At 56.7% G+C, this 12,570-nt stretch overlaps 3 protein-coding genes across 4 annotated transcripts; all 3 read right to left on the reverse strand.

The window, feature by feature from the left end:
• Positions 1-1,993: 1,993 nt before the first annotated feature.
• JDV02_003156 (uncharacterized protein) lies at positions 1,994-6,105 on the reverse strand. 2 transcript variants are annotated; one of them, XM_047984254.1, is made up of 7 exons: positions 5,680-6,105; positions 5,372-5,627; positions 5,088-5,321; positions 4,937-5,040; positions 4,556-4,884; positions 3,879-4,503; positions 1,994-3,824 (listed from the first exon to the last, which is right to left on the reverse strand). In XM_047984254.1, the coding sequence occupies exons 1-7, from the start codon at positions 5,847-5,849 to the stop codon at positions 2,447-2,449; spliced, it is 3,096 nt and encodes a 1,031-aa protein (XP_047840228.1). In that variant the 5' UTR covers positions 5,850-6,105; the 3' UTR covers positions 1,994-2,446. The 2 variants fall into 2 exon arrangements, with proteins under 2 accessions (XP_047840228.1, XP_047840229.1); XM_047984255.1 differs by having other exon boundaries at positions 5,088-6,105.
• A 112-nt stretch (positions 6,106-6,217) lies between these two features.
• On the reverse strand, positions 6,218-7,344 carry JDV02_003157 (uncharacterized protein). The gene is made up of 5 exons (XM_047984256.1): positions 7,071-7,344; positions 6,892-7,009; positions 6,786-6,838; positions 6,462-6,728; positions 6,218-6,397 (listed from the first exon to the last, which is right to left on the reverse strand). Exons 1-5 carry the CDS (start codon positions 7,164-7,166, stop codon positions 6,338-6,340), a joined length of 594 nt encoding a protein of 197 aa, XP_047840230.1. The 5' UTR covers positions 7,167-7,344; the 3' UTR covers positions 6,218-6,337.
• A 2,943-nt stretch (positions 7,345-10,287) lies between these two features.
• On the reverse strand, positions 10,288-10,668 carry JDV02_003158 (uncharacterized protein; the record flags this gene model as incomplete). The annotated part of the gene is made up of 1 exon (XM_047984257.1): positions 10,288-10,668. One exon carries the CDS (start codon positions 10,666-10,668, stop codon positions 10,288-10,290), a length of 381 nt encoding a protein of 126 aa, XP_047840231.1.
• Positions 10,669-12,570: the final 1,902 nt, after the last annotated feature.

Consider the following 12,570-nt stretch of genomic DNA (forward strand, 5'->3'; position numbering starts at 1 on the left):
CGGCGGCGTTTCTTGCGGTCGCGGGCTTCGTTGGACCCCTGGTTCGTTCTGTTCGGTCTGTCGTGTTCGCTGGGCGAAGAGCTGTTCTCCCATTTTTCGCACGCGGTTCCTTTCTTCTTGTGTCAGTCGGCGATAGACGCCATGCGACCGGATGGGTCGTGCAGGGCACTCGGTAAAGTCCGCGGTGTGTGGTCCTAGGCAGTTTACGCACTGCGTTGGGGCAGTGCAGTTTGAGTCGTTGGCGTGCGACTTCCCACATCGTTTGCAGGAAGGTCGGCGGTCGCAATTATGTCGGCCGTGGAAGTCCCAGCATTTGTCGCATTGGCTGGGCGCTACGGGTTTGTCGATGTATCGGGCGAGTCTGCTGGAGCCGAAAAGCCGCCAGGGTTTCTGTGTGGGTGTGAGGAAAGACACGAGGAGTGTCTTGCTTGGAAGGTCGTTCGAATCATGACGGCTCGGGCGAATGCTGACGGCCGTCAGGCCGGTTTGGCAGGTAATCTCGCCTCTAACGGCTTCGTCGTAGTCTGCTTCGTTGCCTTGCAGATCGGTGAGCCTTCGAGGGCAGTTGGCGACGACATAGGTGTACCATTTTCGACTGGTCTCAACAGTGTTAGCACCGAGATCCTGTGCCCAGTCCGACTGGCGCTGGACGATGAGGTCCCTGGTAGTTGTATCTGTGGTGCGAACAGCCCAGCCCGAATTCACGGTGAAGGCTGCCGGGATTTGGTGGAGGTCGATGCCGACTTTCGCGGCGATGTGGGTCCGAATCGCGTACGATTCGAACTTCCTCGCCGGCGCTTCGGCGTCGAGTCGCACGAAGACCCGGAGGTCCTCTTTCGGTGGGGCGGGGATTGGTCGTCCCTGGAGACGTAGGTCGGTTGTTTGTTGTGGTGCGGGCGGCGGGGCCTCAGCAGAGGGAGTGGCCTGGCCTCCGGGGGGCTGGCGAGGGCTGCGACCGGCGGCGACGCTGCTGTACGTCGGCGCCGTCACGGGCGGCAGTATGGAGAGAGACTGGCGCCAAAAGTCGAGGAAGCTGGTGGCGAATTGGTTCGCAAAGCTATGCTCAATTCCAGACGTGAATTGCTTCGCGGCGTGGTCGAACGATTCACAGAACGCTTGGAAAACTGCCAATTTGGCATTATATGCATCCGTTTGCTCTTGTGCGACCACGTTGGCCCTCTCGACGATGGAGACGGGCTCCAGAATGGGTTCTAACGAAGGCCTATACGGCGCGAATGCAGACTGCGCCCCTTCCGTAGCAGCAGTATTGGAGAGTCGGAGTAAAGGCGAGGATGGCGTCCGGGCCGCTCGCCGTGGCGCAGGTGAGACACCAATCGGCCGGTCTACGACCGGGGAGCTGTTTTGGAGCTGGGCTGCACGGGCCCGGTCGGCGAAAACTAGAGGGACATGATTATCCAGATCAAAGGGATCTGAGCTGGCATGCGAGCCCGTGGCAGTTGCCATGGCCGCTGCCAGAGCCAGCGCAGCGCGCGGCTCAAAGAGTTGGTAGTGCAGTTGTTAAGCAGATTGGTGTAAAATACGCTACTTTCTTAACAGTTGCATGCCAAGAAAGTATGATGACAAAGGAAGGTGCCGGCGCCAGAAGCGCCGACGGCTGCGGGCCGTCCAGGGTTGACACCTTGTGGGCCATGTTGCGCGAGCGTTTGCGGTCCTCCGGTGAGCGTCCGGTTGTGCTGTCGTTGGATTCTCGTTCGTCTGGTCGCGCGACGCGTGATGATGCCGGGCCAGCTGGTGCCCGCATTAACCCATCTCCTCGGTAGCTCGACTGGCCACAAGCGTTGGTACGCCATAGTCGAGGGCCTCCTCGACAAGAGCTGTTGGCTTTGTCTTGGTGAAGCAGGAGTGGAGAGTGACGGGCCCTCCATCGCCTCCCCCACCTCCGTACTCGACGTTTTGGCAAAAGTGGGACAATGTCCTGGTCCAGGGCCAGTATCGGCTATGGCGGCTGTCCTGTTGTCCTGCCTCGGTGGAGTGGGACGCCAGGGTGTGGTGTGACCTGATGCTTGAGAAGCGTGAGGGCGTGTTCACCGTGGGAGACACAGCTCTACTCTCTGAGCTACAGCACGAAGCCAGCCTGATAAGTTCGCCCGGGTCCGGAGCCCCTTGGCATATGTAGTGGGTGTCTTGGGGACGGTGCCCCTGTGCCGTGGAGTGGCAGGACGGAGGCGATACGCCAAGGACACGGGAGACTGAAGGGGTATACCGTTCCTGGATCATGGAAGACCATTGGCAATGGGTTCTCTTCACCCCGATTCCGACCAGAGGAATGACAGCAAAAATACAGCGGTCAATCGTAGCAGCAAGAACACTTAGTGCAGACCCCAGCATGAGCAAGGACAAGACCAGCTGCACCGCGCACCTGCTTGATTCCTACCTTCATACAGGTAACTTCAAAGACCGAATTCTAGCCATTAGCAGTAACGCACTATCCCGTTCTCAACACTATCCTCCGCTTCTTACGAGACTTCCCTTCGTCTTCCTTGTATCCTGCAACTTGATACAGGGCCATCCGTCTCTTTACTGATCCGGTCTTCAGTGTAATTCGAACTCGTGGACGTGCTGTGGCTGTGGAGGGTGAGAGAACAGACTGTGGACGGCTGGTGACCGAACAAGGTGCACCGCCGGACGTTGGCCTGACTCTCAGCTTGATGCGTGGCCGCTTGAGTTCGTCATGAAGGGCGCACACCGGCGGCGCCTCTGGAGCGAGTCCATTGAGTTCCTCATCCGCAATTGCGGATGCGATAACTGGCGTGGATGGCGATAAGCCACTGTGAAGCGTCTTGGGACTGCTTGGCAACGGAGTGCCGCAATCGCCATCGTCATCAGTCATGGTCGCATCCATTGCATCGAGCACGAACAGTGCATCTGACGCGTATGACGCGAAGTCGGTGGCCGATTCCATCGGTGGAGTGCGAGGACTCTCGCCCGTCGCCGGTGACGATGGCCTCGAACTATCCCCGAGGTCGGGCCAAGCAGTCTCAGACCCACAGTCGGTGGCTCCGAGGCTGATGCTGTCGCATCGCCGGTGCAAATGTTCTTCACCAGGTATAAAGGAATCGATCGTCTGCAGTGGTGTTGGGCACTCGTTAGGGGATGTGGTGCGTTCCACGAGCTGTGTCGACATGTTTGGCGCGTCCGCTGCAGCATCTGGGCATTGCATCAACACTGACGGTGCTAGACAGTTAGATGTTGTGTTGCGCGAGTGCTTCGGCGATGATGTCGCTCCCGAAGGAGGTGTGCTCGGAAGAGAGCTTAAGTCGATCATGGTCTGATCCCATGACTCAACGTCGGAGCCGACCGCTTTGCTAACAGAACCCGTTGCTGGATCGAGAAGTGCCTCCGATTCAGGCACCGTGGAAGGTCTCGTCTTCGTAACCAAGTTAAGCTTTGGGATGTTGTAATGATGCACATCGTGCAGATGGCTATACCCTGACTCTGGTCCGTCAGCCACGAAGTCACAGGCCCGGCATGTCCATTTCCATCCGTGACACAATTCGACGTGTTTTCGAGCATCGGCGTCACGTTCCCAGTACTGCAGTCTGACGCTAGGGCGCGCGTCTTCCGCCTGCATGCAAAGAGGACAGAATGCCGGTCGAATCAGCGTATGCTGGTATGTTATTGCGCCGCAGCGTTTTTTGACTGTTGACAGATGATGACGGCAATGTTCTTGCCATTCATCGGCTCGGAAGAACTCCATGCAGAAGTAGCAGAATTCCACCTCGGATTGGAGGACACCGAGGAGCTTGGCCGTCGCGGATTTCCGACACCGATGAACGTGATTACATCTGTCTCGCTTCTTGATGCTACCAACTCCACCGTCAGCGAACATCCTTGAGCAAAATGGTATGCACACTCACCTAGCCAATGCCTTGTGGCAGAATCGACAGGTCCCTTTTTCGGGCTCTTCTCCTGGGCGGTAATATACACTCCAGTCGTTCTCCAGCAAAAACAGAGCATCTCGCATGTAGCGCAGCTGTTCATCGCAGCTCAAGGCCGAGGTGCCATCCATCGCCCGCGCAAGACGGCTTTTCTCCGGGATAAGGTCATCAAGCGAATCGTAATCATCGTCCACATCTGACGGAACTCCGTGCAGGAGCCTTTCGTGCTGCTTTGCTTCCATTGCCTCTACCCTGTGTCGTTTGAGAGCACTTCTTCTGTGCCGTTTGATGGTGTTCTGTCGGGCAGTCATTGCTTTGGCCCTGGCCTCCTCATCGACCGCATTCTGGATCTGTCGATCGCATGCGGCAATCTCTGGATGTTCGAGCACTTTCCTCTCCAAAGAAGCAGGCAAACTGGTTGGCAGATTGGGTTGCCAAAATTGACCCAGTCCCTGGAAGTAATCGATGACCGAGTGGTCTGGACTTTCTCGCATGAAAGCGGCAAACCCATCGCATGATGAGACGAAGGCAACGTAACTCGTGCCAAATATTTTGTTATCTTTGTGCAAGATGTGTTGCGATCGTTCGGTCTCCGTATATCGTTCTAAGCATCACATTAGCCCTGATGAGCAATGCGAGTCTTGCATAATACCTACCATCAAGCTGCTTGCCGAGTTCCCGTCGAATAGCATGCATCGACACCGTGTCGTAGCTATACTCAGAGCCCAACAATCGCTTGAAGATTCCCATGAAGGCGCCTTCGCCCATGGCTTTTGTCGGATGAAGGACCCCCTGTCGGTCAACCGCTCGGCAGACAGGCACGTCTTGCCAGGCATCATGCCAAGGAATGGGTCCGTCACCCTTACCTCGCATAATCTTGAGGAAGAGTTCACAGTCCAAGGCGCCGTCGACGAAGGCAAGCTGCAGCAGGAAGAAGACAGCGTTATAACGGAGCAAGTGATGCTCTCGACCGGTAACCCCAAATCTATCGCAGCATCAGCATCCGTTGCCCCCCCACCCAATGAGAAGATACTGACTTCGTGTTCTCCGGGTCTGGGTTATTCTTGACATGTCGCTGGTCAACTTTGAAGAAAAGTTCCGGATCTCCCTTGGGCGTTCGGCGCAGAACGAGCTGAATGTCCTGGAACAGTCAACTCCTGCAGCTTCTGCGGGTACACCATCACGTACCTTGTACTTTACCCCGGGCTTGAGAAGTGCACTTATGCGAGCTCCACTATGACAAAAGAGAAGGAGAAGGAAGTGAAACTGGAACAGAGTCCTCGGATGGACAAAATCATGGCCCTTGCATTGCCAAAGAGCTTTCAGGTTTCGCTCCAGGTCCGCCGGTTTGTAGTTGTACTTGGGCTTGGTTATATTCTTGACGCCGCTTCCCTCTTCGAGAGGCAGCACTCGCCTCAACCACTGCGCATGGGTTGGTCAGCTCTGTACGCTGTAAAAGCAGGCAGACCTACATGGTTGATCTCTGCGACAGTCTCATTTTCGATCCCCGTTCCCGTGACACGTTTATAGCCGGCGTTGAATTGTTTCGCGCGAGCCAGGAGGGAAACAACACTGGCGTGTTTGCCAAGATTGCCAGTCGACTGATCCTTGTAGAACCTCCAGAAGTCCTTCAACTCGAAGATGTCGGGCGCGTTTGACCCGACGCAGAGGACACGCTTCCTGCACTCGTCGAAGCTGTCTCGGGGGTCCGTTCTGTTCCAATTCCATCTGGAGGATCGATTAGAGGAGATACAGCTCGACAAAAGAGGCCGCTACCCACACGGCATAGATATGCAGGACCGCGTCTTGCTCGGCAAGTATCTTTGGCGAGTACTTCGTAACGCCTATCTGTCTGTCGCGCTCCTCGTGTTTGCCGCTCTCATAACCGTTGCCTCTGGCTCGACTCGCGATTTGCTCAGGACATTGGCGTTTGGCGGACATCATCGACATGGCTTGGGCCAAACTCAAATGCAGATGGCGAAGGGATCAAAGGGTGCTGCCAGTCGCTGGGGAGAGGGGGGTCGCCTTTGGATGGTTTTCCCCCTCCTCCAGACGCGACTGTCATCGACGACATGCTGGTGAATTCCCTGTTTCCTGGCAGCTGACATGCGGATGTTGGTTGCTGGATGCGTCGTCAAGGTCGCGCGACGGTCGCGCGACCTTTCGGGGCGGCTCGCCCCAGGCATCCATGCATTGCTCAGTCAGCTCGCGCGACTACGGAGGCCGATAGGGAGCACTGGCCCAAAACTCAGGAAGCTGCCATCCGCGCTGACCAGGGTCAGAGACAAGCCCCACAGTACCTTGAGCCTTGTACCTCAGCTGCAGATCTGATGGGATTTTGGCAAGAGCGGCCATCGCGATTTCGAGAGCGGAAGAGCTGCGAACCAGCAGCGGTCATTCGGGCCACAACGGAGCTGTCTACGCTATCGGAGCCACCATTAATCATCCTCCTCTCCCGCTTCTTCACCATCGCCAACGATTTCGTCCTCGCTATCAGGCTTGTTAAGCCGCTCAAAATTGCGTCAGTGGCGATTATTAAGCTGGTCAGATTGGTTCACTCACGATCCATAGCCGAGCAGCCTCCGCTATTGTCTCCAGCGCTAGAATTTTCCGTTCCATGTAGTTCCTTTCCGAATCGTCGCCATGGGAAGCCGCAGCAAGCGCAGGAGGTAGCGCAGGCACATGTGGTGCGACGCTGTAAGCCCGCAACTCTTGCGCTGCGCGCTGCGCAGCTGCCCGCCAGGCGTCATCCGGGTCGCCGTCGGTCTCTTTGATCTGGCGATTCAACAGCCAAAAGGTGCGTACGGCGGCAACTGCACCGTGCGGAACCTGCATGTTCCGTTCAGCCAAGCTCAGTACGTTCACTTAGGTGATAGGAACACTCACCGGTTTACATGTATGGCCGTTCTTCGCGCAGTCCCAACACGCTGCACCAGTATCTATGTAGGCGCATCAGCACGACGACTTGGCTCTGCAGCAACTGGCTCCTTACTGTTCTGTGAGGCGCACTCGTGGCCGGGGGCCTTTGTGGCTCGAGTTACGCATGGACGACACGGGAAATCACGCAGCGAGCCGACAGGAGGATTCTTCTTTATTTGTTGCTTCCGCTTCTAAGGGTGACACAGCACGTCAGCCATCCTCTAGTACCCAGATCAGGGCGAATTATCTCACGGTAACCTTGCTCGCCGTTGCTCGTGCGCTCGGCGCGGCCCTGGCCCTGCCAATGCTCACCCTGGTGTTGGCAGTACTCGACATCTTGCTCGGCATAGCTCGTTCTGAGGTGATTGACGGCGCCCGTGACACGTGCAGTCAGTCGTAATAAACCACAAGATGTATGTCGAAGCGTCAATAGCCGATTACATCAACAGACAGCGACAGAAGGGTACCCCGAGTGGCAGGGTTCGAGGAGTTCCCCTGCTTCAGAATGTTTTGCGTCCCGTCCACGCTAAGCCGCAGCGGGCCCGCGCCTACGGATGGATGGATGGATTTTATTACGCCCGGAGGGAAGTCCCTATAGGGCCTTGACACTATGTCGCACAGAGGACAGCCACAGGCCGTATACTGTCGTACAGTGGGCCAACCCACTGTAGGAACGGCTGCCTAGCAGGCAGCCGTCACTGCCTAAACTGGCATAGCTTTCCTTTGTGTACAGGGGAAGGCAACCCGGTCGCGGGTTGCGCAAAAGGCCTTGAGGAACGAAGTTGGGCAGTTTATCAGCTCTGGTCGTGAAGTTGAAGTTCGGATAAAGATCTGCGTGGAATGTAGTGATTAGGAATCTGCAGGAAACGCGAGCGAGTGAAGGCGCCTGTTGGATTGGCTGGGATACCCCTAAGTCACTAGTGAGAAGTGGGCGAATGATCCGGTGCTACGTATTGGGAAAAAAAGCACTCAACGGGCAGGAACAAGCGGTATAAGAATATTAAAAGTGCCAGAAAGGCCATCAAATCGGAGTCTACGTCTATTGTGCTGTTTGTTCTCTTTGGTTCTAAATTCGGATAGGCTATGGCGATACTACCTGTGCGATTCGAATTTTATTGCAATGGAGGGGAAGAAACGTTAAATTTCGTGCACGACATCCCTCATGAGCTCGTTCGACAGAATCAGTTCGTCGGAGAAGGCAGTGCATATGATAATTGCTTTTTGGCGGCGGTGACGCCCGTCTTGAAGGCGCGAGCGCAAGCCTGTCAAGACGCGTCAGGCACATTCTGCGAGAACTGTGGATCTGTGGCAACAAACATCCTACAGCATGTCATGTCGTGGCTTAACAAGGCGGGCGACCCGTTCATTGGGGTCTATGTTTGCGCCGTATGTGAGGGGGCCGGCGGGTGTAAGATAGAGCTACGATAGGAACTTGGGGTCATCATGGCGGAAATGAGGCGTACTCCAAGCAAAGAACCTTCGGCACAGTACAGAGAGGTTGTCATGTGCAAGGTTTGCGGAGAGACAGCTAGGGTGAAGAAATGCGGGGGATGTCGGACGGTCGGAGACTATGGCAGAGATCACCAAAAAGGGGACCGGAAGGTTCATAAGGGAGCCTGCAAGCGGTACACGTCATGAGCGTTACCCGACACATCAGAAGGAAGTCGCGAGAGAGTGTTGTCCTAGTATATTTGGTTCATTTCTTCTGAGATAGCCGGTTTGTTTCCATGGTCTTGCCCTTGACGACGAGGGATCTCCACTTCGTCGGGATGCCGCCCGGAACGGTGCTGCTGACCCCGATGAGTGTGAAAATCCAGCGCCAGCGAAAGCGACCGTGGCAACAACACGACGTCAGCCGGAAAGGGCTACCGTGCACGGCGGCGTTCGCGTGCACCGACTACAAGGTGCAGGGCAGGTCGCTCGATCGGGTGGCGCTGGAGCTGCGAGGCACGCGGACGACCACCATCGGCGGCAGAGTGGTGCCTGCGCAGTGCGACCCGTGCAGCTTGTACGTGCAGCTGTCGCGCTGCCGAACGCTAGACGGCATCATGCTAGTGTCCAAGGTGCGGGAAAGGGACCTTGTCGGCAACCGTGTGCCGGAAGAGATGCGGTCCGCCCAGGCAAGGCTGGAGGAGCTGAGCGACAGGACGATGGGGGAGGCGATCGAGTGTCTTGGCGCTGAGTGGTGGAGTGGTAATGAAACTGGAGAGAAACGAGAAGCAGTTAGGGCCAGGGCCGGCGCTGGACGGGCAACGTAACTGACCAATCACATCACATCACCAGGAGGGGTGCTTCCTCTTTTTTTCTGCGTACGTACGCGCGGGGAAGGACAGGGGAGCGGGGGAGCGGCAGGTGTCCAAAAGCCAAAAAAGGTCCTACGGCTAAGGGAAGGCCCGATGAACGAGAAGGAACCAGGAACGGAACGACTTGAGACAGAGGCCAAAAAAGGCGAAGAGAGATGCCGAAAAGGGCGAAGAGAGAGGCAAACCAAACGGAAGGGTTCCCGGAGGGGGGGAAAGGCGGTCACGTAGACAGGGGAAGGCAACCCGGTCGCGGGTTGCGCACAAAGCCTTGAGGAACGAAGAAGGCATTTGCAAGCTCGAGATAAATGTTGGAGGGTTGGAGGAGGATATTTAGGCAGTGAAACGGTAAGCAGTGGGCTTGGAGGACCCTGCATGCAGTGTGGGGCATTGTGTGCAGGTCAGGCTGGGGAATCCCGGATTCTCTGTCGCCCGTTGGGCAAATGGGGTGATGCTACGTGTTGGAGGAAAAGCAAATACAGTCACGGCACGAGAACGAAGATTGATAAAGCGTGGGGGAGGTGCCAGATGGGCGTCCAGGGCCAACACGCATGTTCTATCTAATGGGCCATTGACCTTATCTGCCGAGCCATGTCGGTTATGCCCATACGTTTCGAATTCTACTGCAATGGCGGCGAGAAAACATTACGCTTTATGCACGACATTCCGCAGGACCTTGTTCGTCAAAGCCAATTGAGCGGAGGCGGAAGTGCATACGATGATTGGATTGTGGCTACAGTGGCGCCCATCGTGAAGGCACGGGTTCAGGCTTGCCGAGATGCATCGGGCGCATCGTGCGAAAGTTGTGGATCCAGAGCAACAGATGTTCTGCAACACACAATGTCCTGGCTGCATAGAGTGAGCGACCCGGCCATTGGGGTTTACGTCTGTGCGGTGTGTGAGCAGGGAGCGTGCGAGATGGCGATCCGACAAGAATTGGGGGATATCATGGGAGAGATCAGGCGAGATGCCAACAATGGCGCGGGTCTCTGTAGGGAGGGTCTATTTTGTAAAGTTTGTGGGAAGGTGACGGGGGTGAAGAAGTGTGGAGGATGTTTAACAGTGGCCTATTGTAACAGGGAGCACCAGAGGGCGGATTGGAAGATTCACAAAACGGTTTGCAAGCGGTATACGCCATAGTCGGGCAGCGGAATGTAGCAGATTGCCCGTCACGACAAAGGCCCGTGGTACGAGTGAACACGGCCGGTCATGAAAAACCACTGGTTTGCCCACTCGGACGCGTTTATCTGCTGATTGTACAAGGAGATGTTGGGGCTGAAGAAGATGTACGGCGAGAGGGGTTCAGCGTCTCGTAGGAAAGGGGCGTACTCTGGCGCGGACAGCCACGGGGGGCCCGGAAGTTGGATCTTGGCGAGGGTTTCGGCGTTGAGTCCCTTCACGTGATGGTCGTCTGGGTAGGCGAATCTGTTTGGGACAGCGGCAGGCTGAACAAAGGCCATCATGAACATGTCTCCTCCGACATACTTCTGGCTTTCCAAGAGTTTCCGTCCGAGGACGGCCGTGTTCTGATCATGGTAAGTGGCAGCCATTGTATGAAACGGCGCGCGGTGACTCTGTTGGAAGGCATGATGCGGCTGGTGGTCAACGTCTTTAAGGGTAGGCGGTACAGCGGGAAGCGAAGAGCTAGAAGGCGAGAGCGCAGTGGCGAGAGCGTTTGCTCAGGTCGATAAAAGGGCGGTGGAGGATTTGGGGAAGTGTCTCACCAGGGAGTTGCATGCAGCATGGGTGTCTTGTCTTTGGCTTTGGTTGAGAGGCGACCGACGCTGCCAATGGCAATTGCCGTCTCGTAATGGAAGAAGGTCCAAGGCGAACGTTGCTTTTGCCATGTGACCGGTCGGCACCGAGACATATCTTCAATGGTAGATGATCCGGGGTTTGCTGGAGTGCCAGTGGATGTCGGGTCAGCCACGCTCAAGGGTATGCGGGGAAGTGTAGATAAAGGCATGTGGTTGGGACGGCGCTGATTGTGGACGCCTCCTGTCCATGTTCTTGAGCAGCCAGGAAGCTTCGGGGAGTAAGCGGCATACCTCGACCATGGATGATTCCAGCAGGCCATTGCTGCCGAAGGAGGCAGGTCCGTTCCGACGCGTCAGACCGAACGGGCCAGTGGTAGGTAGCCTGCAATTGCAAACGATATCGTTTCATGACGAAACAGAGGCCGTGAAATGTGCCTTCCACAGGGCTGCGGGGGCGGCAAACGGAGCGGAGGGAGGCAGTGGCCTTCAGCTGCCCCGGTCAGGGGCTGAGGCCGGCTCGGCATTGTCGAGCGCAACAGCGGGTGAGCCTGGGTCAACCCGTGCTTCGAACACGTTTCGACGCATCGAACCGAAGGCTGCAGCGCAGGGGATTTCTTTCCAAGACGAAACGGCGGCATTGAAACAAGCATATGGGGTGGCGCAGTGGAACAAAGCCTTTCAGGAGAAGACAGGGGCCGTGGCAACAGCCTATGGCAGAGCGCGATTGCCACCGCCGGCGCCAGGCGGTGTTTGGTCGCGATTCAGACTTGTATAGACGCGTTTGCCGTTCAAGTCGACGAAGCCGGCACCAGGCACGGGGGCGGGGCCACAACCCCGGCCGGCTCCACATGGGAGGCCGAAGACACGAACGAGCTCCGAGGTGCGGCAACGGGGAGAGTACCTGCATGGCATGCGGCCGATCCAGCCAAGCGAAAGGCTGCCCGAGGAGGGTTGGACGTCTCGTAGCGTTGCAGGAGGGACCGTGGGAGGCGCCATATCGCGAATTCCGATAACTAGAAGCAGGCAGCCGATAATCAAGGCGAAAGGCTCCAGCGGAGGTGTGACTCCGAGCGGCGAGAGCGGCCGAATGGAGGTGCAGGGCACACGACCGGTTAGGGGAATGCAGAAGGCAGTCCTGAAGAACATTCGGGCAAGAGAAGGAGGCGATACTTTTGGCAGTCATATGGAGGTAGTGGATCCGCAGGCGCCGCAGCCACTGCAAGAGCAAAGGGTTAGAGCTCTCGGCCTCCAACGATCAGTTGACGATGATGCAGGTGTGGCACGGGCGTCAATAACAACAAGGAATAAGCGGAAGCGGGTTCGCAGACCCGATTGGAACGAGTCGTCGGCTAAGCGAAGTCGAACAGCCCTCCGAGAACCGAGAAACTGCGATGGAGCAAGCAAACGATCTTGCGGAAGCCTTGAAGGCCCTCGATGACGAGTTCGCCTTGAGAAAGAGACTTTCAGACGAGCAGGAGTGGTGCACCCCCATCTCGCTGGAGACGAAGATATCGACGGTTCGTGCCTTCTACAACGCGTTCCACGACAAAAGCACGCTATCGATACGGACCTGCGCGATATGTTACCGGAAATGGGCCGAACAAGAGCTGTGGAAGCTGAGTTGGGACGAGTGGCTAGGGAGCCGCGTGCCTATGGACGGCACGTCCCCATTCGGCTGTAGCGATTGTTTCCCTC

Source organism: Purpureocillium takamizusanense, chromosome 2 (genome assembly GCF_022605165.1).
Source record: "Purpureocillium takamizusanense chromosome 2, complete sequence".
Lineage (NCBI taxonomy): Eukaryota > Fungi > Ascomycota > Sordariomycetes > Hypocreales > Ophiocordycipitaceae > Purpureocillium > Purpureocillium takamizusanense.

Bases quoted from the DNA above. Each gene is read 5' to 3' on its own strand.
- JDV02_003156 (XM_047984254.1), bottom strand. From the start codon at position 5,849: ATGTCGATGATGTCCGCCAAACGCCAATGTCCTGAGCAAATCGCGAGT. The intron at 5,322-5,371 runs GTAGGTCTGCCT...ACCCATGCGCAG, and splicing joins CTGTCGCAGAGATCAACCAT to TGGTTGAGGCGAGTGCTGCC. The intron at 4,885-4,936 runs GTCAGTATCTTC...ATGCTGCGATAG, and splicing joins CCAGACCCGGAGAACACGAA to ATTTGGGGTTACCGGTCGAG.
- JDV02_003157 (XM_047984256.1), bottom strand. From the start codon at position 7,166: ATGCCGAGCAAGATGTCGAGTACTGCCAACACCAGGGTGAGCATTGGC. The intron at 6,839-6,891 runs GTAAGGAGCCAG...GCGCCTACATAG, and splicing joins CGAGTGCGCCTCACAGAACA to ATACTGGTGCAGCGTGTTGG. The intron at 6,729-6,785 runs GTGAGTGTTCCT...CGGAACATGCAG, and splicing joins ACGGCCATACATGTAAACCG to GTTCCGCACGGTGCAGTTGC.